The following is a 21,670-nucleotide window of genomic DNA, read 5'->3' on the forward strand; positions in this document are numbered from 1 at the left end:
CAAAGAATCGTCTAGAATGTCATTGTACGCTGTAGCGTTAAGATTTCACTTCACAGTAACAAAAGGGCCTCCCCCGAACCATGAAAAACAACCTCAGACCATTATTCCTACTCCACCAAACTTTACAGTTGCCACTATGCATTGGGGCAGGTAGCGTTCTCCTGGCATCCGCCAAACCCAGCTTTGTCCATCGGACTGCCATATGGTGAAGTGTGATTCATCACTCTAGAGAACGCATTTCCACTGATCCAGACTCCAATGGCGGCGAGCTTTACACCACTCCAGCCGACGCTTGGCATTGAGCATGGTGATCTTAGACTTGTGTGCGGCTGCTCGGCCATGGAAACCCATTTCAAGAAGCTCCCGACGAACAGTTATTGTGCTGACGTTGCATCCAGAGCCAGTTTGGAACTCGGGAGTGAGTGTTGCAACCGAGGACAGACAATTTTTATCTGCCGTTAGTTCGTAGCCTAACTGTAGCCCTTCAGCACTCAGCGTTTCCATTCTGTGAGCTTGTGTGGCCTACCACTTAGCGGCTGAGCCGTTGTTGCTCCTAGATGTTCCCACTTAACATTAACAGTACTTGCAGTACTGTTACAGTACTTACAGTACAATTTGATGAACTGACTTGTCTGAAAGGTGGCATCCTATGACAGTGTCACATTGAAAGTCACTGAGCTCTTCAGTAAGGCCATTCTACTGCCAATGTTTGTCTATGGAGATTGCATGGCGGTGTGTTCGATTTTATACACCTGTCAAATAGCCGAATGCACTCATTTGAAGGGGTGTCCACATACTTTTGTATACACAGCGTATAGGCCTAGAGTATTGGAAGTCATTGTATTAGTGGTAATAGGAGCGTGAGTATTACCAGCGCTCTAGCGTTGGGGTTGGCCCTCTTGTCCAGCAGCAGCTTGGTAACTCTGTAGTGACCGCAGTGGGCGGCGACGTGCAGCGCCGTCAGGTAGTCCAGTGTGACATCATCAACAGGCGCCTTGTGCTGCAGCAGGTGCTTGACACACTCAACATGGTCGCCTTGAGCTGACATGTGGAGAGGAGACAGGCCGTTCTACAGAGAGAGAGAGAGAGAGAGAGAGAGAGAGAGAGAGAGAGAGAGAGAGAGAGAGAGAGAGAGAGAAGATGGTCAGAGAGAGGGTGTGTGTTAGTGATGCATGGGTCAGCTGTTTGTTCACCCGTACCCGCCCATAATTGCTAATAACCCATCCGCAACCGCCCGACTATAAGTGGTAAAGTGAAAATCGGAGGCCAGCAGCGCAGCAAAAACTTTTAGGGACCGGGGAGCAAATGCAATAACAAAAAAAATAAATGGGAAAGGTTTTCCGTGCAAAATGTCCAAATGACATCAGTTTGACCGGTTTTAAGGACATGAAAAGCTGTTAAAACAACCCAACAAGTTTTTGATAAGATTTCAGTTCGAATAGGATGCATATTTTATGTGGTTGAAATAGTGTCAGATTTTATGATGCTGATAAACCACCTTTACAGATGGTTAATTCATTCATTCATTAATTCTTTCAAGATGCTGAAATAAATAAATCATATTTCGCCACTCCTGTCCCAGAGTAAAAATGTACATTTGATGTATAATCAAATTGATATTATATAAGGCTATGTGAGAGGTTATAGACCTACAGTCAGTGTCCAGATTTCAGTTAGGTTACTATTCCATTTAACCCATCTGAATAGTGCAGATCCCTTGACATACCATTTTGATGTCCCCGTCTTGTGTCTGTCAAATGTGTACATCGCCTCACAATCATAACACATAACATCGCCGGCACAGCCATCATCCTCTTTTACCACTTCAACAAATCTTTCCAAACATTAGAATACTGTTCTGGCCCTCCTTCTATTTATTCACAGCTTTTCTCTTATTGAATTCAACTCTGACATTGTCCTTTTTGCCTCAGTGGATCGACATGAACTTATTCTGCCCAAGTGCCCAGAGTTTAGGTTTAGGCTACGAACTAAAGACAGATGAAAATGATGAAAGAAGAACCTCAATGTAGCCTGTAGATATGAATTGCACAAGAATTATACATTTTGAATGCATTGTTTAAATGCATTGTCAACCCGCGGATATAACCATGGAGACTGGGTGTTACGAGTGTGTGTGTGTGTGTGTGTGTACACCTTGGTCCTGGCCAGCATGGGTGCTCCTCTCTCCAGCAGTAGCTCCACTGCAGGGTCATGTCCACTCCTGGCCGCGCAGTGTAGAGGTGTGAGGCCGTCCTGCAGAAAAAACACACACACACACACACACACATATATTTGTATACCAATAACCCCATACCACATGAACGCGCACACACACACACACACACACACACACACACACACACACACACACACACACACATACGATTCAAACACACAGGGCAAACAAAACGCGCACACACACACAAAACAACCCCCAATGTGGCATGAATAAACACACGTATACACACAACACAAGGTCAGCGGGGGTAGCAGGGTATTAATCAGATTGTGACATCTAAGGGCCGGGGTGATTGTTCCCTTCCCTGGTTCACTACAGGGTGAACCTCGTTCATCCACAATGGACTTACATTATCTGACTAGATTATATCTGTGGTTATGACCGCTGAGTATCTTATACATTGATTATCAGTGGACGAAAGGCTTTGTTGAATTCAAATTCCCGTGTCAAACAATGGATGCGTACAGTTGCATGTAGAGACACGTATTGAAACATGGCGGCTGAAATGTCCTTGACCTTTGCTTCAGTGACATGTTAACCTCGCCACTCTCTGCGCACAAAGGCAGGGACACACGCACACACACACACACACACACACACACACAGACACACACACACACACACACACACACACACACACACACACACACACACACACACACACACACACACACACACACACACACACACACACACACACACACACACACACACACACACACGAGATCAAACTGACGCAGACAAAACAAAAAAGACAGTATCCCCTGTTATTCTTAACTCTGCTTGTGTAATAAAATGCACAAAGATGGCCACATGGTTCGGGTTTTCTAGGGCACTCGTGTTGTTTCTGTTGTGGAGCTCATTTCCCACTAAACACATGCAGGGCTTTATTATTTTATCAAATCTGCCAGCCGGTACAGATGTTTTCCTGATTAGACAGACTGCTTTACTAGAATATTAGAGTTATAATCGTGATAACTGATACCTGGACCCACACTGACCCGTCTGTGGCAATAACAGAGCTGTGTTATAACCTAGTCAGCGGACCAAATGGCACCCTATTCCCTACATAGGGTTCTGGTAAAAAAAAAATGGTGCACTATCGGCCACTGGTCAAAAATAGTGCACTATATAGGGATTAGGGTGCCATTTCAGAGACGTAGCAACCTATATGATATTATATCAACATTAACCCTGGACAATACAAATGATACGGATATAATATGCAGCTAATAGAATGCTAACAGTCTAAACAGGCACTGTCCTGCCCTGACCGGGAACTGTACCGTTGTCTAACGTTGAGTGGACGTTTTCGTTACGTTAGGGTCGAATCACATCATCTTCATTCATACGATATTTTGTTTAACTCTGGACCTTAGACTGATATTAGGATGTAATACCTTGGTAATGGACGCATAAATATCTATGGCGTAACTAAAAACAGGATGTTTTCTGTTATGAAAGATGGATAGATTGTCAGGCTCAGGCAGGAGGGAGGTATAGTGATGGAGTGATTTGAGAGAGTAGGGAGAGTGGTTACATCAGAAGGGATTTTTGCCCTAAGTAAATGCAGTAAGCTGATTGAGCAGCGAAACGGCCAAGGACACAAGAATAACAGCGTGTCAAAATGGAGGGCTTTTAGACTCAACAAGTTATTCTCTAGTGAGCTAGCCGTAAATACATAGTGCTGCAGCTCTCACTCACACACACGTCCAACAGCTATGCAGTACACACACTCCCTATCTCACACTTATCAACACACCCACACCTACATACAATATGAACAGTGAGTACACCTACTTACACAGTACATAAACTTAAAACACACACGTTCGCACACACACACACACACACACACGCACAACGCACACATACGCAGACAGACACACACATAACACACAGCGACCCAATGCGTCACAACTGTCTGTGGATGAGACGATGATACATTGCTGCAGCTAAAGGAGATGTCCACGGCTGAGTCTGGTGGAAAGTGACTGCAGCTCTGTCACTGGACAATAATGACAGTTTGGTAGAAAGGACACTGCATCACACACTTGTGCACGGTGAGGGGGGTCAAACGTTGTGCGTGTGTGTGTACGTGTACTGTATGTATGAGTGTGTGCGTTTGTGTGGACTCACTCTAGTCTTAGCGTCGATCTGAGACCCCCTGTCCAGTAGGAGGCGCACCATGTTAGCGTTGCCACGCTTAGAGGCCACGTGGAGGGGCGTGATCCCATTCTGAAATACACAGAACACAATGGAAGACGCATTTAAAACAAAATAAACCAATGAACTAATGGTATATAACTACCTATCCTACTGTATACATTTGTGCTGTTACAAGGCCAGTATACCGTTTATATTACGAGTAATGTTGCTACATACAGTATCCCCTGTTTACCTAATCTTAGGTTAGGGTTCTCTTAGGTTAGGGTTCTCTTAGGTTAAGGATTTCTTAGGTTAGGGTTCTCTTAGGTTAGGGTTCTCTTAAGTTAGGGTTTTCTTAGGTTAAGATTATCTTAGGTTAAGGGTTTCTTAGGTTAGGGTTCTCTTAGGTTAGGGTTCTCTTAGGTTAGGGTTCTCTTAGGTTAGGGTTCTCTTAGGTTAGGGTTCTCTTAGGTTAGGGTTTTCTATGGCATTATTGTCGTTGTTGTTGTGGAGCTTGTTTACTACTAAACACATGCAGGGCTTTATTATTTGATCAAATCTGCCGGCCGGTACAGATGTTTTCCTGATTAGACAGACTGCTTTACTAGAATATTAGATTTTTAATCGTGATAACTGATACCCGGACCCACACTGACCCATCTGTGGCAATAACAGAGCTGTGTTATAACCTAGTCAGCGGACCAAATGGCACCCTATTCCCTACATAGTGCACTACTTTTGACCAGTTTCTATTACGTGCAATGTTGTTCCACAGACAGTGGGGGTAGTTCAGGACAAGGCGTCCAGTGACTGATGTCATGCTTTCTAATATACTTCAATGAATTTCCTTGCTGGGACAATAGAGCTTGAATTGAATCGAATTGCTGATGGATGGCTCTTGTTCATTCTTTCTGTTAGGATGTGTTATGTTATTTTGGCGTTTCTGTGATTTCTGTGAAATCCTGACAATGTGAAAGCTGAGCTTTTTCCTCTGCCTGGTCCAGAGCACTGCAGGACACACAGCTTGTTATGTTGACTGTGACTGAAAAAAGTGCCTGAGAAAGTATGACACAGCAGAAATTACAGTGGTTGTCAGTGTTACGTTTCTGCAAATAAAAGGTAAGGTTTCTGACTGTGGAGTCCCTTGCTGAGTTAGTAGATTTGTGCTTAAGTTGTAGAAACAAAGGGCTCAGTCAGAACCGGACTGCATTGAGTCTGTGACCTTCAAGTCATCTGTCAGCTTGGCCAGGCGACTCTCTCCAACTCTCGCCTTGAGTTCTGTCTCATGAAAAGGACTGGCATTCTCCTAAGACTCATTCCTCTCTCTGTCTGAGTGGCTGATGGGGACCACACACATGGACGTGAGGATTCCGAGAAAAGGGAAGTGCTGAGGCGGAAGGTGTCATTGTCCTCGAAAGCAACTCAATCGCTGACTGTGGGTTCCTAAAGGGCATTTCACTCTACTCGCTTAAAATGTGTGTGTGTGTGTATGTGTGTGCGTATGTGCTCTAAAGTCTCCTGTGTTTTATGGTTCTTGGACTCAGTGCTGTGTTGGCACACTGTGTGTGGGCAGCCCTTCCTATAACCTACAATCGTTGCACTATTTCCAGTAAAGGAAAGAACACAAAGGAGGGTATCGTGATGGATCCCAAGACCTCGCTGCTGTTAGGTTCTAATTCTCAGAGTAAAAAACTCTACGGACACTATGAAAGCTTAACCAAGTTTATTCTCCCCAGAGGATCAATACAGCTGCATTAGAAAAAACATGTTTCTACCACCACAAGTATATATACTCTAATTTAGGTACTCCTCCTCCTCTCCAATCGTGACATCTATTGTGGTTCGACAGGAAGACGAAGTAATAGGGTAATAAACCGTCATTTCTCCCTTAAGGGGATCTGACCTGACCTCAACCCCTCATTTGCCTAATCCAAAGATGTCCACCCGTATCCCCTATAGCAATCCTGTGACTTCCTCCCGTCCACCCAGCACATTCCAAAGCCATCTGGCTCCTACAGATAACCATTAGCTTCTGCTGTAACAACCAGTCTCTAGGATAGACATGTTCCAAGTTTAACCCAGAATCCAACACTGCACAACAATAGCGCATCTGACTGCAGATGAGAAGGTTGTTGTAACAGTTTCAGCCTGGGCTATGGTAATGGTACCTACCCTAGCTGTAAAGTCCACAGCCGCCCCACGATTTAGCAGTAGTGTGGCCACGTTCACGTTTCCATAGTGGGCAGCAATATGAAGTGGCGTGAATCCACTCTGTAACACAAGGGTGAACATAGCGAGATGGAGGGAGAGAGAGACAGTGGGTTAGATACTAGCCTCATTGACCCCAAAGCCTGACCCCTGACCTCCACTATCCCAGCATGCAGCAGTCGCATTAACCATCATCAAAGGGAAGAAAGAAAATTAAATTAGTAAATGTAAAAGAGCAACGCTCCAAACTCAGAAGAGGGAGGAAACCAAAGAGATGACGGGAAAGAAATCTTAAAATTCAGTTTCAGAAAATGTTGACTCAATTACACACATACACGCAAATGACGTACTGTAGGCATACACACAAACACACTCAGAAAGATCACTACCATGCAGAAAGATCACTACCATGCAACTGGTAATCCAACAGTCAGAACAAAATAAACAGTATAGTTTCTCCGTTTACTTAAATAATAAAGAAATAAATGAAGGAATTAAAAAACAAGTGGACGTACAGTTCACACAGACTGTTAATATCAACCAAACAATTGACACACAGTATTAGTTAACCATACAGTTACAGGACAGAGAAAAAAAGACACCAAATCAAATAACCATGACGGTATTATTTTTTATCAACACCAAAGTGCACTATGTCACTGTACGCCATGTTGTCATGTTAGGAATCATAAGAAATCAGAGAGAGAGCTGTTGCAGAGCGGTTGGAGTATTGTGAAATTCTTGCCTTACCTTTCCATTCTGAAAGTTATGGTCCGATTTAATGTGAAAACATTATTTACAAAAGTGTGAAGAATTGTAGTGACTACGCAATGATTCAAAATTACACATCTAAAGCTGGTAATGGTGCAAATGAAAATAGACGCGATGCATCATGCTATATAGGGCTTTTGTTCCTCAAGAAGATGATCTGCAAAACACCTGGATACTTTTTGATTGCTGTTCTATTAAGCCATTGCAGTAGTATACTATACTATATAAAAGCATGCTTGTTTGCAAGAATAATGTACATATATTTGCCTTGATATATTTCTTATAATATGACTATTTCTTCCTCTTATCTCAAGCCCTAATTGTAAAGATGTGTTAATTCCGACCTCATTATATCAATAACATTGTTTTATGCTTTGTCAAATAATACCAATTTAGTTCATAGTGCGTCTACAATATAAATGAATGGCATGCAACACAACATATATACATTCTATATATAAACATTAAAAGGGATACTTCAGGATTTTGGCAATGAGAGCCTTTATCTACTTCCCCAGAGTCAGATGAACTTGTGGAAACCATTGTTAGGTCTCTGTTTTCCAGTAAGAAGGAAGTTAGAGGTAGTTTTGCGAGCCGATGCTAACTAGTGTTAGCACAATGACTGGAAGAAGCATAAACATAACTTGCAGTCGTTACGCTAATGCTAGTTAGCGATTGCGCTGGCGCAAGTTAGAGACTTCCTTCAAACTGCACGCAGAGACATAAAAATGGTATCCACAAGTTCATCTGACTCTGGGAAGTAGATAAAAGGGCCTCATTGCCAAAATCCCGAAGTATCCCTTGAACACTGTAAAAATGATGATCCATCGTTATGTAACATCTATATATCATCTTAGTGTGAAATGTATAGGTGATTATGAGATTATCAGTAAGACTATAAAATCAACTCTCTGAGCTTGGGGTAGCATCAATACAACTCCAGAAACTCGACCAATGAAAAACGAAAGTATGTCGAAAGTATGCACAAAGTAAAATAAATGAGCCGACAACAGTTTTCAAACAGAACGACAAACTGCTAAGGCACATGATGTGCGGGAAAAAGCTACTTGAGAGAGTGGGCCATTCGAGATATCACCATGCATGCTTAACATCACAAATTCTTTATGTTTTTTTTTGTAAAGGACTGAAAGACTCGTGGCTATTTCCACCATCCAATGCTATAGAAGTAAGGGGAAATAAAAGTGCTGAAACGACACAAAGACAAACAAGAAAAGTGATGGGGTTTATGATGAAGGTTTGAGTGGTAGACATAGTGGTTATACCTCCGTAGTCCTATTGACCATCATCTGAAGCGGTAGAGATGAGGAAGGGAAAGACCTTAGTTATTGTACACACAGTCATACAGATGCTTAAAGTCCAGGGTAGACTGTGCAGCACAAGAAATACGGGCAACGTAGCTACAGTGGTATGACTCTTTTCAAAAACAAACTCTTTTCAAAAACTAGACTGTATATGAAGAGTTTAATTCCAAAACGCTATATATACACATGTTCTGAAATGAGCTTTTATTGTTTAAAGAAATTATGAAAGAGACTGGTGTGCTTTTTCACTATATAATCACATCATGGGGTTGTTCAATGTAAAAGAAAAATAAGCAAAATGCTATATATCCGCCTCACTTTCAGATAAATAAGTACTGCCAGGTTTTACACAGTCGAATGTAACAGATAACTACATTTGTAATAAAGAACTGTACAAATGATACATTTGTGACATCAATATTAAAACAGAAAAAAATAGAATACAAATCAATACAGCAATGTGGTATCTGTAGATCTGTAGTCATTTAGCAAATGCTGTTATCCAGAGCGACTTACAGTAAAGTGCATTCGTGTTAAGATGGGTAGGTGAGAACCACATATCACGGTCAAATATACAGGATACGAACATTCCATTACAGCTAAACAATGGATATTTAGCATTTTGCAAACAACAACAAAAACATCTCAAATCTGTGAATAAAAAAAAATCGGAGAACAGTAATATTTTACACACACACATGAAATAAGCAATTTCTGATGAAATTGTGGATATAGGGATTTGGAAATAAACTCTTCATATGCTTTATCGCATCTTTTATCCAAAGACCTTGAGATGTTTTAACAATGAGAGTAGCAAGTCCATAGACATACATGTATACTGTACATAATATTATTTTCTATGCGCAGGCCTTACTCACTCTATACAACACACACAACAGTGATGTATGGCAGCCATGTTGTACCGCAAGGCCAAACTCACTAGAGAGCCATCCTATTTATAGTCTTTTTCACATTTTAAAAGTAAGCTTTTAAGATGGCGGGTTATTGCCAAACTAATTCAGGTAATCGTCATAGGACTGTGTTTCAGAGGTATTTGGTGAGAGTGCTCTGTGTGTAACGTCTACATATACGTGTGCGTGAAAGTGTGTTTTCATGATGCAGTCTTCATCCACCCTCCTCTGGGTCTCCCGTGTGAGTCATGGTGAAGAGTACTTCATGGAAACAGCTGGAAACAGCATTTCATGTCGGCATACACTAGGGTTTCCCAAACACTGGCGCTACACAGCTGATTCAAATAATCAACTAATCATCAAGCTTTGATCATTTGATTCAGCTGTGTAGTGTTAGGGCCAAAAAAACAAAACGTGTACCCCTTGGGTTCCCGAGGACCGGGTTTGGGAAACGCTGGCATACACTGTATTGTATTATGTAATATCATTAACATTAGGCCTGACACAAGGACAAAGTTATGTTCAGTGACAACACCAATGATAACTGGTATGCCATAGTGTTTGCAGCACAGGGCTGTTCAATGCCTGGTGGACAACAGCAGCACTGCTGGTTTTCACTCATTCTGTTTCCTGTTATCGTCCTACACCGAGGACCACATTGTAAAAACGTGTATTTCATGCTTTCATGTGTTGTCCTCTGGGGGTTCTTTGAAACTTTCATTTGTTTTTAAACGGTGCAAATTTGCTTCACTCAAAAATCAATCAATCCATCCACAGGGACTGATTCAGACATTGGGTAATCCATGAGTGGACTCTGGCCAATCAACGACAACAACTGTTCAACCAACTACAGAACCCAGCAGTGCTACAGTGAAAACCTTGAGGACAGTTCATTGAATAGCCCTGGTGTACTATAGAATATTATTTCAGTATAGGCTACTGTCCTTCAAAATAAGAGAACCTGCACTTCTCTCTAGCCACAGCCCCATCCCCTTACTCCTCACCCACACATCCCTAAAACCCATTTTTCCTGAAACCCAAGGATGCATGCAACCCTCAAATTGCAACATTCAACAATACGACCTGTGGACAATAGCATATTCCACACACTCCATGCAGTGGACAGTGCTACACAGCGGTTGAAAGTGATGGGGGGAGGGGGGGTGTGAGTGGATCAGATAAACAGATAAGACAGGAAGAGAGAGAGACCCGGTTAGTGGCAGGACCAATGAACTAGTGGCAGGTGCACAGACACTGAAGGAGAGAGAGAGATGGACAGACCGGGAGACAGCTACAGGTACACACCAGAGACAGATGAACGAGGGCTAATGTATGTCGACACTGACTCGCTCTCATTACACCCTTTTTTCATTGAAACTTGTTCGTATTGATACTAGAAATACACCACAAAGCACTTACAAACAAACCTGTAACAAGTACCCTGTACTAATATTCCTTACAGTTCTACTGCACGTCGGGCTTGCCCCCATTGACAACACATGGTCGTAGCACCACAGAGCCATGCTAACCCAATAACACAGATGCACGTTTTAACCCTTAACCCCTTCCCTCCGGCTGTACCTTGGACTGCACGTCTGCATTGTGGTCATTCTGGAGGAGCAGCGCGGCAGACTTGGTGTCGTCCTTGCGGGCGGCGATGTGCAGGGCGGGCAGCCGCACCTTACCCTTGGTGTCGTTCTCCAGCAGGACGGACACCACCTGGTTGTGGCCCTGCTGGAGAGCGATGGCCAGTGGTGTGAAGCCATCCTGGAGGAGGGAAGGAGAAGGGGGGAGGTAGGAGGTCATGCATAGCCACAGACCAACAAGGCATAAAACAGCACAAACTTTATTTCATCAGGACTATGCCTGGTGAAACACAATGTTTCACACACATCTTCACACAGACTGAAAACTTCAAACCATTTGCTGAAAACATGTACGAAGATACACACACACGTACACACAGATACACACTCCCTACCTCTGTAGCCGTGCTCTGGTTACCTCCATTCTCCAGTAGGTAACGCACCACGTCCATATGGTTCTCCTGAGCAGCCATGTACAGAGGGGTGAAGCCATTCTGGAGACAAAACAGTACAACATTAGAGAAAGGTGTAATAACATCTGCTGCAGGCCAACAGTAGGTTACAACATTTTGGTGATGCATCATTTTGTGGAGGAAGAACAAATACAATATAATTTGACTGCACAGACAACAAGTATGTCCATAGCCCATATGTCCATAGTTATTTGCATAGGCATGTACTGTGCATTCGGAAAGTATTCAGACCCCTTCCCCTTTTCCACATTTTGTTACGTTACAGCCTTACTCTAAAATTGATTACAATTTATTAGTTTCCTCATCAATCCCCATACTGAAAAAGCGAAAAAAGGTTTAAAAAATAAAAATAAAAATACCTTATTTACATAAGTATTCAGACCCTTTGCTATGAGACTCGAAATTGAGCTCAGGTGCATCCTGTTTCCATTGATCATTCATGTTTCTACAACTTGATTGGAGTTCACCTGTGGTAAATTCAATTGATTGGACATGATTTGGAAAGCACACACCTGTCTATACAAGGTCCCACAGTTGACAGTGCATGTCAGAGCTAAAACCAAGCCATGAGCTTGAAGGAATTGTCCGTAGAGCTCCAAGACAGGATTGTTTCGAGCCACAGATCTGGGGAAGGAGGTGACCAAGAACCCGATGGTCACTCTGACAGAGCTCCAGAGTTCCTCTGTGGAGATGGGAGAAACTTCCAGAAGGACAACCATCTCGTCAGCACTCCACCAATCAGGCATTTATGGTAGAGTGGCCAGACGGAAGCCACTCCTCACTAAAAGGCACATGACAGCCTTCTTGGACTTTGCCAAAAGGCACCTAAAGGACTCTCAAAACATGAGAAACAAGATTCTCTGGTCTGATGAAACCAAGATTGAACTCTTTGGCCTGAATGCCAGGTGTCACATCTGGAGGAAACCTGGCACCATACCTACGGTGAAGTATGGTGGTGGCAGCATCATGCTGTGGGGATGTTTTTCAGCGGCAGGGATTGGGAGACTAGTCAGGATCGAGGGAAAAATTAACGGAGCAAAGTACAGAGAGTTCCTTGATGAAAACCAGCTCCATAGCGCTCATGACCTCAGACTGGGGCGAAGATTCACCTTCCAACAGGACAACGATCCTAAGCACACAGCCATGACAACACAGGAATACATCTCTGAATGTCTTTGAGTGGCCCAGCCAGAGCCCGGACTTGAACCAGATCGAACATATCTGGAGAGACCTGAAAATAGCTGTGCAGCGACGCTCCACATCCAACCTGACAGAGCTTGAGAGGATCTGCAGAGAAGAATGGATAAACTCCCCAAATACAGGTGTGCCAAGCTTGTAGCGTCATACCCAAGAATACTCAAGGCTTTAATCGCTGTCAAAGGTGCCTCAACAAATTACTGAGTAAAGGGTCTGAATACTTATGTAAATGTAATATTTCATTTTTTTATTTTTATTTTTAATACATTTGCAAACATTTCTAAAAAACAGTTTTGCTTTGTCATTATGGGGTATTCTGAGTAGATTGATTAGGGAAAAAACGATTTAATCAATTTTAGAATAGTTCTGTAACGTAACAAAATGTGGAAAAAGTCAAGGAGTCTGATTACTTTCCGAATGCCCTGTATGCCTATAAACTGGTATAATACTTATTATGTCCAAAGCATCGTATGGTCACAGCAATGGTATGGCACAGAACCTGGTTCGATTCCAGGCTGTTTCACAACCGGCCTTGATTGGGAGTCCCATAGGGTGGCGCACAATTGGCCCAGCGTTATCCGGGTTAGGGTTTGGCCGGGGTAGGCCGTAATTGAATATAAGAATGTGTTCTTAACTGACTTTCCTAGTTAAATACAGGTTAAGTAAAATAAACAATAAAAATCTCTTGCCTGAGACTGAGAGTTGATTTCTGCTCCGCGCTTCACCAGTATCTTCACCACCTCGGCCTGTCCGGCCAGAGAGGCAATGTGGAGGGCTGTGTTCCCTTTCTGGGATGGAAGAACACAGAGAGACACATATTACACCATTATAGAGAACAAGGCGAAATGTGTCAATCAATACACAAAACAAGGGGAGGATGGATAACATACAGTAATGACATAAACGGTCATTTCTGACATAAATAGAAATGACAAAAACGAATTTGTCCTTTCAGCTTTGACAAAAAGCATACAAATTGTATTACTTTTACAGTAGTATCAAATGTTTGACACACACACACACACACACACACACACACACACACACACACACACACACACACATCACCGCCATCTCATTGTCTACAGGCACTCCTATTCCTCATTTTTTTCACCCATCTTCATTAATTCTCTCCATCACTGATTAAAGATGTGACAACCCAAACAGGCATATCCACAGACACCTATGGCTCAGTGATGGGGATGAGGGGGCCTTTCTGAGGTGCACTTCTAATGATGCTGTGACTAGAAACGCTTTAATTAGGCCATGTTGATTAACAAATCAAGTCAAGAGGCTCTTGTTTCAGAGTGGAAATCTGTTTTAAAAAGTTTGGGATGTTCTGTTGTCAAAATACACATTTAAATGAGTCATGTACATGTACACACAATTAAATATGCTACAAAACACAAGACAGGAGATTCTTTTAAACCTCAAATACACTACACGTTTGAAAGTTCTCCTGCAACCGAGTGATCAAATTAAGGTCCTACATCTGTAACAAGTCACACGACACCTAAACATGCTGCTTAGAAGGAATAGACCTTCTCCATTTTCACAGCTTGGCATAACTACCTCCATGTTCAATGAAACTAGCTGTATCCCTTTTCCTGCCTGCTACACCCTAGTGCTCTGAAGCTAGACTGCACAGTCATGTGACGGCGATAGGTTGCAGTGCAGTGCAGTCCATTGGGTGCTGGTTAGGGATATGGCTGTCTGCCCTGGGTATGGTAGTGTTATCTCACTGTTGGAAAGGTTAAGAGTCAGGTTAATGTAGGGCAAGAGTTGTTTCAGGACATTGACCTGGTTAAAACCCGTGTGTGACACTTGAACCACGTTTAGGGCCCTTAATTTGGAGACTGATACCTTGAACGAGCTGACTTTTCAGAGAAATACATCCTGTTTTTGTGTCGTTAAAAATATTTGATCTCAGTTGGAAAGTACAATATCAAGCCAAAACAAACCAGAACAATGTACAATTCCCTTTCGGCGTAAAACAGCACATCAGATTTCACAACAGAAGAAAAACTAAATGTGTTATCGTCCATGATCTTTGGAGTACTTTCTTTTGACAGCTCATTTGATAATGATCATTCTAACTATCTTTGCTTGTAATCCAAAAGTCCAAAGCAGCTAAGATAAATATAATCTTAACACTTGACCAGCATGCAAGCTCCTAACAAGCCTTTACCCAGTTATGAATAAAATGAATAGTCTACCTACAGTGGACGTGGACGGACGTAGCTCATGTACTGTAGCTCTTCCTAATATGATTCTATCATACTGTGCTAGCTCCAAGTACGGTAGTGCGGTAAGGGAACCCACCTTGGTGGCCGAGTCCACAGCTGAGCCTCTCTCCAGCAGCTCCTGGACAAGCTCCACGTGGCCCTCCTTAGCTGCCAGGTGCAACGCGTTGAGCCCATTCTGAGGAAGAAGAGAAGTAGACACGTATAAGAAGGTAGGTCAGCCTCCAAACAAAATGGAGGATAGAAACGATAGAGATAAAGGAAAGAGAAGGGACTGGGTGTACCTCCAGGTCCATAACCTAACAGGTTCCCTTTCCCTCTCCCAATCTCCCTCTCCTTGTCTTGGCTGTGAAACCCTGTTCTCCTCTCTCACAAATACACACACACACACACACACTCTCGAGGGAGGTACAGACTGAAATACCAAAGGCAGTACTGGGTGTCAGAATTTGTGCCGTGTCACGATGGTTGTGGACTAGTGCCAGTCCAGGATTCACTATGTAGGCCTGGTGGTATTAATAAAGTCAAGCAGTATGTGTGTGTGTGTGTGTGTGTGTGTGTGTGTGTGTGTGTGTGTGTGTGTGTGTGTGTGTGTGTGTGTGTGTGTGTGTGTGTGTGTGTGTGTGTGTGTGTGTGTGTGTGTGTGTGTGTGTGTGTGTGTGGGGCTATCTGGTGTTTGTCACAGGGGTCACTGGTGTGTGATTCTGTTCCTTGAATGCGACACCCATAAGACTTGACTTTAGATCAGAACATCCGTCCAAGACTAACTCAGATATATCAAGACTCAGATACACAGTTGAAGTTGGAAGTTTACATACACTTAGCTTGGAGTCATTAACACTCATTTTCAACCAATCCACAAATTTCTTCTTAACAAACTATAGTTTTGGCAAGTCGGTCAGGACATCTACTTTGTGCATGACACAAGAAATTTTCCAACAATTGTTTACAGACAGATTATTTCACTTATAATTCACTGTATCACAATTCCAGTGGGTCAGAAGTTTACATACACTAAATTGACTGTGCCTTTAAATAGCTTGGAAAATTCCAGACAATGATGTCATGGCTTTAGAAGCTTCTGATAGCCTAATTGACATCATTTGAGTCAATTGGAGGTGTACTTGTGGATGTATTTCAAGGCCTACCTTCAAAATCAGTGCCTCTTTGCTTGACATCATGGGAAAATCAAAATATATCAGCCAAGACCTCAGAAAATAAAGTCTGATTCATCCTTGGAAGAAATTTCCAAATGCCTGAAGGTACCACGTTCATCTGTACAAACAATAGCACGCAAGTATAAACACCATGGGACCAAGCAGCCGTCATACCGCTCAGGAAGGAGACGCGTTCTGTATCCTAGAGATGAACGTACTTTGGTGTGAAAAGTGCAAATCAATCCCAGAACAACAGCAAAGGACTTTGTTAAGATGCTGGAGGAAACAGGTACAAAAGTATCTATATCCACAGTAAAATGAGTCCTATATCGACATAACCTGAAAGGCCGCTCAGCAAGGAAGAAGCCACTGCTCCAAAACCGCCATTAAAAAAACTGACTACGGTTTGCAACTGCACATGGGGACAAAGATCATACTTTTTGGAGAAATGTCCTCTGGTCTGATGAAACAAAAATAGAACTGTTTGGCCATAATGACCATCGTTATGTTTGGAGGAAAAAGGGGGAGGCTTGCAAACCGAAGAACTGTCACGCCCTGACTTTAGAGAGCCATTTTATTTCTCTATTTGGTTAGGTCAGGGTGTGATGTGGGGTGGGCATTCTATGTTTTGTGTTTCTATGTTTTGGCCGGGTATGTTTCTTTATCAGGGACAGCTGTCTATCGTTGTCTCTGATTGGGAATCATACTTAGGCAGCCTGTTTTGCCACCTTAGGTTGTGGGATGTTGTTTTTTTTTTAGCTCTGTGAAGCCTACAGAACGTGACGTTCGTTATTCTTTTGTTGTTTTGTTTGGTGTTCTGATTAAATAAAGAATCATGAACACGTACTACGCTGCACCTTGGTCCACCTCTTCCGACGAGTGTTACAAGAACACCATCCCAACCGGGAAGCATGGGGGTGGCAGCATCACGTTGTGGGGGTGCTTTGCTGCAGGAGGGACTGGTGCACTTCACAAAATAGATGGCATCATGAGGCAGAAAAATTATGTGAATATATTGATGTAACATCTCAAGACCAGTCAGGAAGTTAAAGCTTGGTTGCAAATGGGTCTTCCAAATGGATAATGACCCCAAGCACACTTCCAAAGTTGTAGCAAAATGGCTTAAGGACAACAATGTCAAGGTATTGGAATGGCCATCACAAAGCCCTGACCTCAATCCTATAGAAAATTTGCGGGCAGAACTGAAAAAACGTGTACGAGCAAGGAGGCCTACAAACCTGACTCAGTTACACCAGCTCTGTCAGGAGGAATGGGCCAAAATTCACCCAACTTATTGTGGGAAACTTGTGGAAGGCTACTCGAAACGTTTGACCCAAGTTCAACAATTTAAGGCAATGCTACCAAATACTAATTGAGTGTATGTAAACTTCTGACCCACTGGGAATGTGATGAAAGAAATAAAAGCTGAAATAAATCACTCTCTGCTATTATTCTGACATTTCACATTCTTAAAATAAAGTGGTGATCCTAACTGACCTATGACAGGGAATTTTTACCAGGATTAAATGTCAGGAATTGTGAAAGACTGAGTTTAAATGTATTTGACTAAGGTGTATGTAAACTTCCGACTTCAACTGTACCAACTGGTCCCAGTTAAATTTTGCTAAAGACGAGTTTATTTCCCTCCATAAGGGCCAATATGTTCCTAATAGGAGATTGATGTTTACGTCCTGTTGTTGGGGCAATAAATAGATCCTAAAAGCTTTGGAGGGAGAGAAATTACGATTACATTTCAATATCACTCTGGGCGGATTACCCTGCGGATTAAAGAATCCAAGCGTTTGCATTTGCCAGTTAATTCCCAAAACACCACAACATGAGGGGCCCAAGTAACTTCAATATCCAACCCCAGATGCCAACAACATGACACAACATTTGGATTCTGAGGAGCAACCCTCTCTCATTCCTAAAACTAATCCAGAGCGATTTACAGGAGCAATTGGAGTTAAATGCCTTGCTCAAGGGCACATCAACAGATTTTTCACCTAGTTTGGGGCGTCTCAGTGACCCAGCACTAATTCATGGAGCGTTTGTCTGCTGTTTAAAAAGGGCCGCTCGGGTCGATATGTAATTTCCTCTATAGCCAGGGCAGCCCCAAACAGACTATGTCATGCGGCCCCTGTTCAGACCAAACTGGACTGCTCCTGAGGACCCCTATAGTTACAACAAGACCCCCTACAGTGTTTAGGACCGGTACTGAGCATGAACGTGTCCAATCAACCCATGTCTATTAAAAAAAGAGCTACATATTCTGCAGTCTGCACTGCCCTGAAGGAGAACAAGAAGCATCTTTTTAAAAAGACATGCTGCATTGGACTCAGAAGGGTGCACCATCTGCTCTCTTCTCACTTAGCTTGTCCTCACATCCCTTAGCACTGTCAAAAAAGCTATATTTCTATTGTGTAATTGTAGGGCCTGGCTCCAATATTGTACTGAAGGTAAAACGTAGAGTAGACAAACACCTTACAAACTCCCTGTAGAATGAACCCCTGTTAACCTGTCGTTGGTAACACACTTCACCCTCAGAGATGGCCTTGGGAATAACTCAAGGTCAGCCAGACAGGATGCTATAGCACCATAACACCTGTCACTACCAAAGCGGAATGGAGTAGCCATTTCTGTCCCCATTTCGACTTTATAGATAAATGGCCGCCTCTGTCGTTTGTCCCCATGGAAGTTGGTAGGGATGGAGGAAGTGAGGTGGGTTGTTAACTGCAGGGACAATCTGTATTCACTCCTTCGGGGCGGGGATCATTCTCCCCCCCTCCCATTCCGATCCCCCCACAAGCTCAAAGAAACACCTCTGCCCATGGCGCTCCCATACAGTCCCGTCCATCTCTGCCCCAACAACCCCATACTGTATGAGTGTACCCCCCCCATTCATCCGTCCTCTAGAGTCTGCAGGCATATCACTCTGTCACACAGTTCCCCAACTGACCTACTGACCACCACAGTCACTCAATCACAGTCATTAAATCAGCCTGGCCAGACGCAATCCCTTATGAAACGTTCTAATCACATAATATAACATTCACCCTAATGTTCCCGCTTGTTATTGTTCTATTATATGCAGATGTAATGTGGTGGAAATCTAATTCATAAGCAGCGGTGGTTAGAGCAGACTACTCCCATGGGGCATTGCAGCAGTCATAAGCAGCATAAATAGCCACTAATTAACATGCAGATTGTGAGTTATTATCATTATGAACTATGGTGCTATAATAAATGGAATGCATTACTCATTCGAAAGGCGTGTTAAAAGTTTCCAGTCCGTAGGGGTAACAGGCAAGTGCAAAAAGTAATTAAGTATACTTTTGAGAAGAGCGATTTCGCTTAAAAAGGGTCAACGTGAAGAAACATATCAAGTACCAAATCATAACACAATAATAAAAGTGACAGGTAGTTGATACAGGTCATTTAGATTTGAATAGTCCACAAAGGAATACATTCCTAGCAGAGTAGACCAAATAACTTCCACTAAGAGAATGTCAACTCCACCTCCTGCATTAAGTTGAAAAGAGCTACTGTATTCCACCAAGGGTTGTCCCTTAACACTTTTTTCAACTTCCATAGTAGAATCATAACGACCACTTCATCATACAAACAAGGTCTTCGTGCAGCAGTAATGGTTTACAGAGTTGAGTTTGAATTGGGGGGGGGGGTCAGAGCTGCTGTGTGAGTCTGTGCGGTTGATTGATTGGTTCTCCAGCTGTGTGAGTCTGTGCGGTTGATTGATTGGTTCTCCAGACTGTGTTGGATGAGCCACAAGGAGCTCTCACGGTCATAGGTGGAGTATTCCATCACTAGTGGCACGGGCAGAGACTTGATGGAAAGACATCCATCTAATGTGGCACCCGCAATGTATTTATAATGTATGACTGCTACTTTAAATGCAGTACCACCATCAAGCTTGTTTCTCCCATGACTGTGCAGAGGAAATTATGCCAGGGACAAACTGGGAATATATCAGCCTTAAAGACAGGGAGACACATTGGTATTTGTTACAGAGCAAGAGGCTCTGTAAACGAGGCTTGGCTACAGATAGATGTAGGATCTTAATTTGATCACTCTTATTGCTGAGAATTTTCCTGCACTGCAGGATATGCAAATAGTGTATTCAAGGTATAAAAATGCTTCAAAAGATTGTAATTTCCACTTTAAAATGCCAGACTTTATTTGAAAAATGAAAAATGTATCAACCATTACAAAAAAATACCCATTAGTTATAATCACCATAATGATTCCCATTTCCTGTTGCTGCAGGATTATTTTCATGCTGTAGCAAACTGTCTCAAATTAAGATCCTAGTAGTGTAGTAGTCTGGTTGAGTGAAGAGGCCTGGGAGACAAATGAAGGTCATGGGGATGAGGATGGAGGAGCAGATGGTTTCAGCCCGACGCGACAACACTAACAACCACAATCTATCTGGCAGCTGTCAAATATAATACCTGACATACAGTAAATGGCTGTTATCATTATCGTATGTCAATTACATTTTTACATTTCAGTCGTTCTAGCAGACGCTCTTATCCAGAGAGACTTAAAGTAGCGAGCGCATACATTTTCATACTGGTCTCCAGTGGGAATCGAACCCACAACCCTGGTGTGGCAAGTGCTGTCAATGCCATTTGTATGCCTGTAATGTGGGGTGTGGGCTCGTTGCTAAGGATGACTGACATAGATCCTTACGCTTGCTGGTTGCTAGGATGACTGACAGTTTCAATGTGATCCACTTTGCAAAATTGCATTGCTGGCACATGCACATGTCAACCACTCAAGGGTGTAACAATACAGAACACCTTGAGATTGCTCCAGCTCACTAACTAATATCTGATCACTAGACCATCGGATTCCACAAGCACACTCATCAATCCATTGACTATACCTGTCATATGGTATATGAACCGACAGGAGATGTTAGTGACTAGGGTCCTGTCTCCTCCCCTCTCATCCATCTCTCACTCTGCCCGACACCCACATAGGGCTGTGGTGGGTCATGACATTTTGTCAGCCGGTTATTGTCATGCAAAAGTAGGGCTGGGCGATATGACCTAAAAATCGAATTGATTGGAAATTCACGATATATACAGTGCCTTCGGAAAGCATTCAGACCCCTTGACTTTTTCCACAATCTGTTACGTTACAGCCTAATTCTGAAAATAATCCTCAGCAATCCACACACAATACCCCATGATGACAAAGCAAAAACAGATTTTTATACATTTTTTGCAAATGCATTACAGATAAAAAACAGAAATACCTTATTTACATAAGTATTCAGACCCTTTGCTGTGAACTCGATATTGAGCTCAGGTGCATCCTGTTTCCATTGATCATGCTTGAGAGGTTTTCTACAACTTGATTGAAGTCCACCTGTGGTACATTCAATTGATT

The 21,670-nt window shown here is 42.8% G+C and overlaps 1 protein-coding gene across 3 annotated transcripts in view; it reads right to left on the minus strand.

Annotated features, from left to right (window-relative positions):
• The window catches only part of LOC129835071 (ankyrin-2-like), a 167,629-nt gene that overhangs the window by 64,295 nt on the left and 81,664 nt on the right, over positions 1 to 21,670 (minus strand). For 2 of the 3 annotated variants that reach the window (XM_055900424.1, XM_055900425.1), the window contains exons 3-11: positions 15,178 to 15,276; positions 13,545 to 13,643; positions 11,581 to 11,679; positions 11,181 to 11,366; positions 8,650 to 8,673; positions 6,560 to 6,658; positions 4,379 to 4,477; positions 2,155 to 2,253; positions 872 to 1,069 (exon numbers count right to left, since the gene is read on the minus strand). In XM_055900424.1, coding sequence (XP_055756399.1) covers positions 872 to 1,069; positions 2,155 to 2,253; positions 4,379 to 4,477; positions 6,560 to 6,658; positions 8,650 to 8,673; positions 11,181 to 11,366; positions 11,581 to 11,679; positions 13,545 to 13,643; positions 15,178 to 15,276 — 1,002 coding nt within the window. The remainder of the gene's footprint in view (positions 1 to 871; positions 1,070 to 2,154; positions 2,254 to 4,378; positions 4,478 to 6,559; positions 6,659 to 8,649; positions 8,674 to 11,180; positions 11,367 to 11,580; positions 11,680 to 13,544; positions 13,644 to 15,177; positions 15,277 to 21,670) is intronic. The other variant, XM_055900426.1, reaches the window with a different exon arrangement.

The sequence above is a fragment of the Salvelinus fontinalis genome, chromosome 36, assembly GCF_029448725.1.
Source record: "Salvelinus fontinalis isolate EN_2023a chromosome 36, ASM2944872v1, whole genome shotgun sequence".
NCBI lineage: Eukaryota > Metazoa > Chordata > Actinopteri > Salmoniformes > Salmonidae > Salvelinus > Salvelinus fontinalis.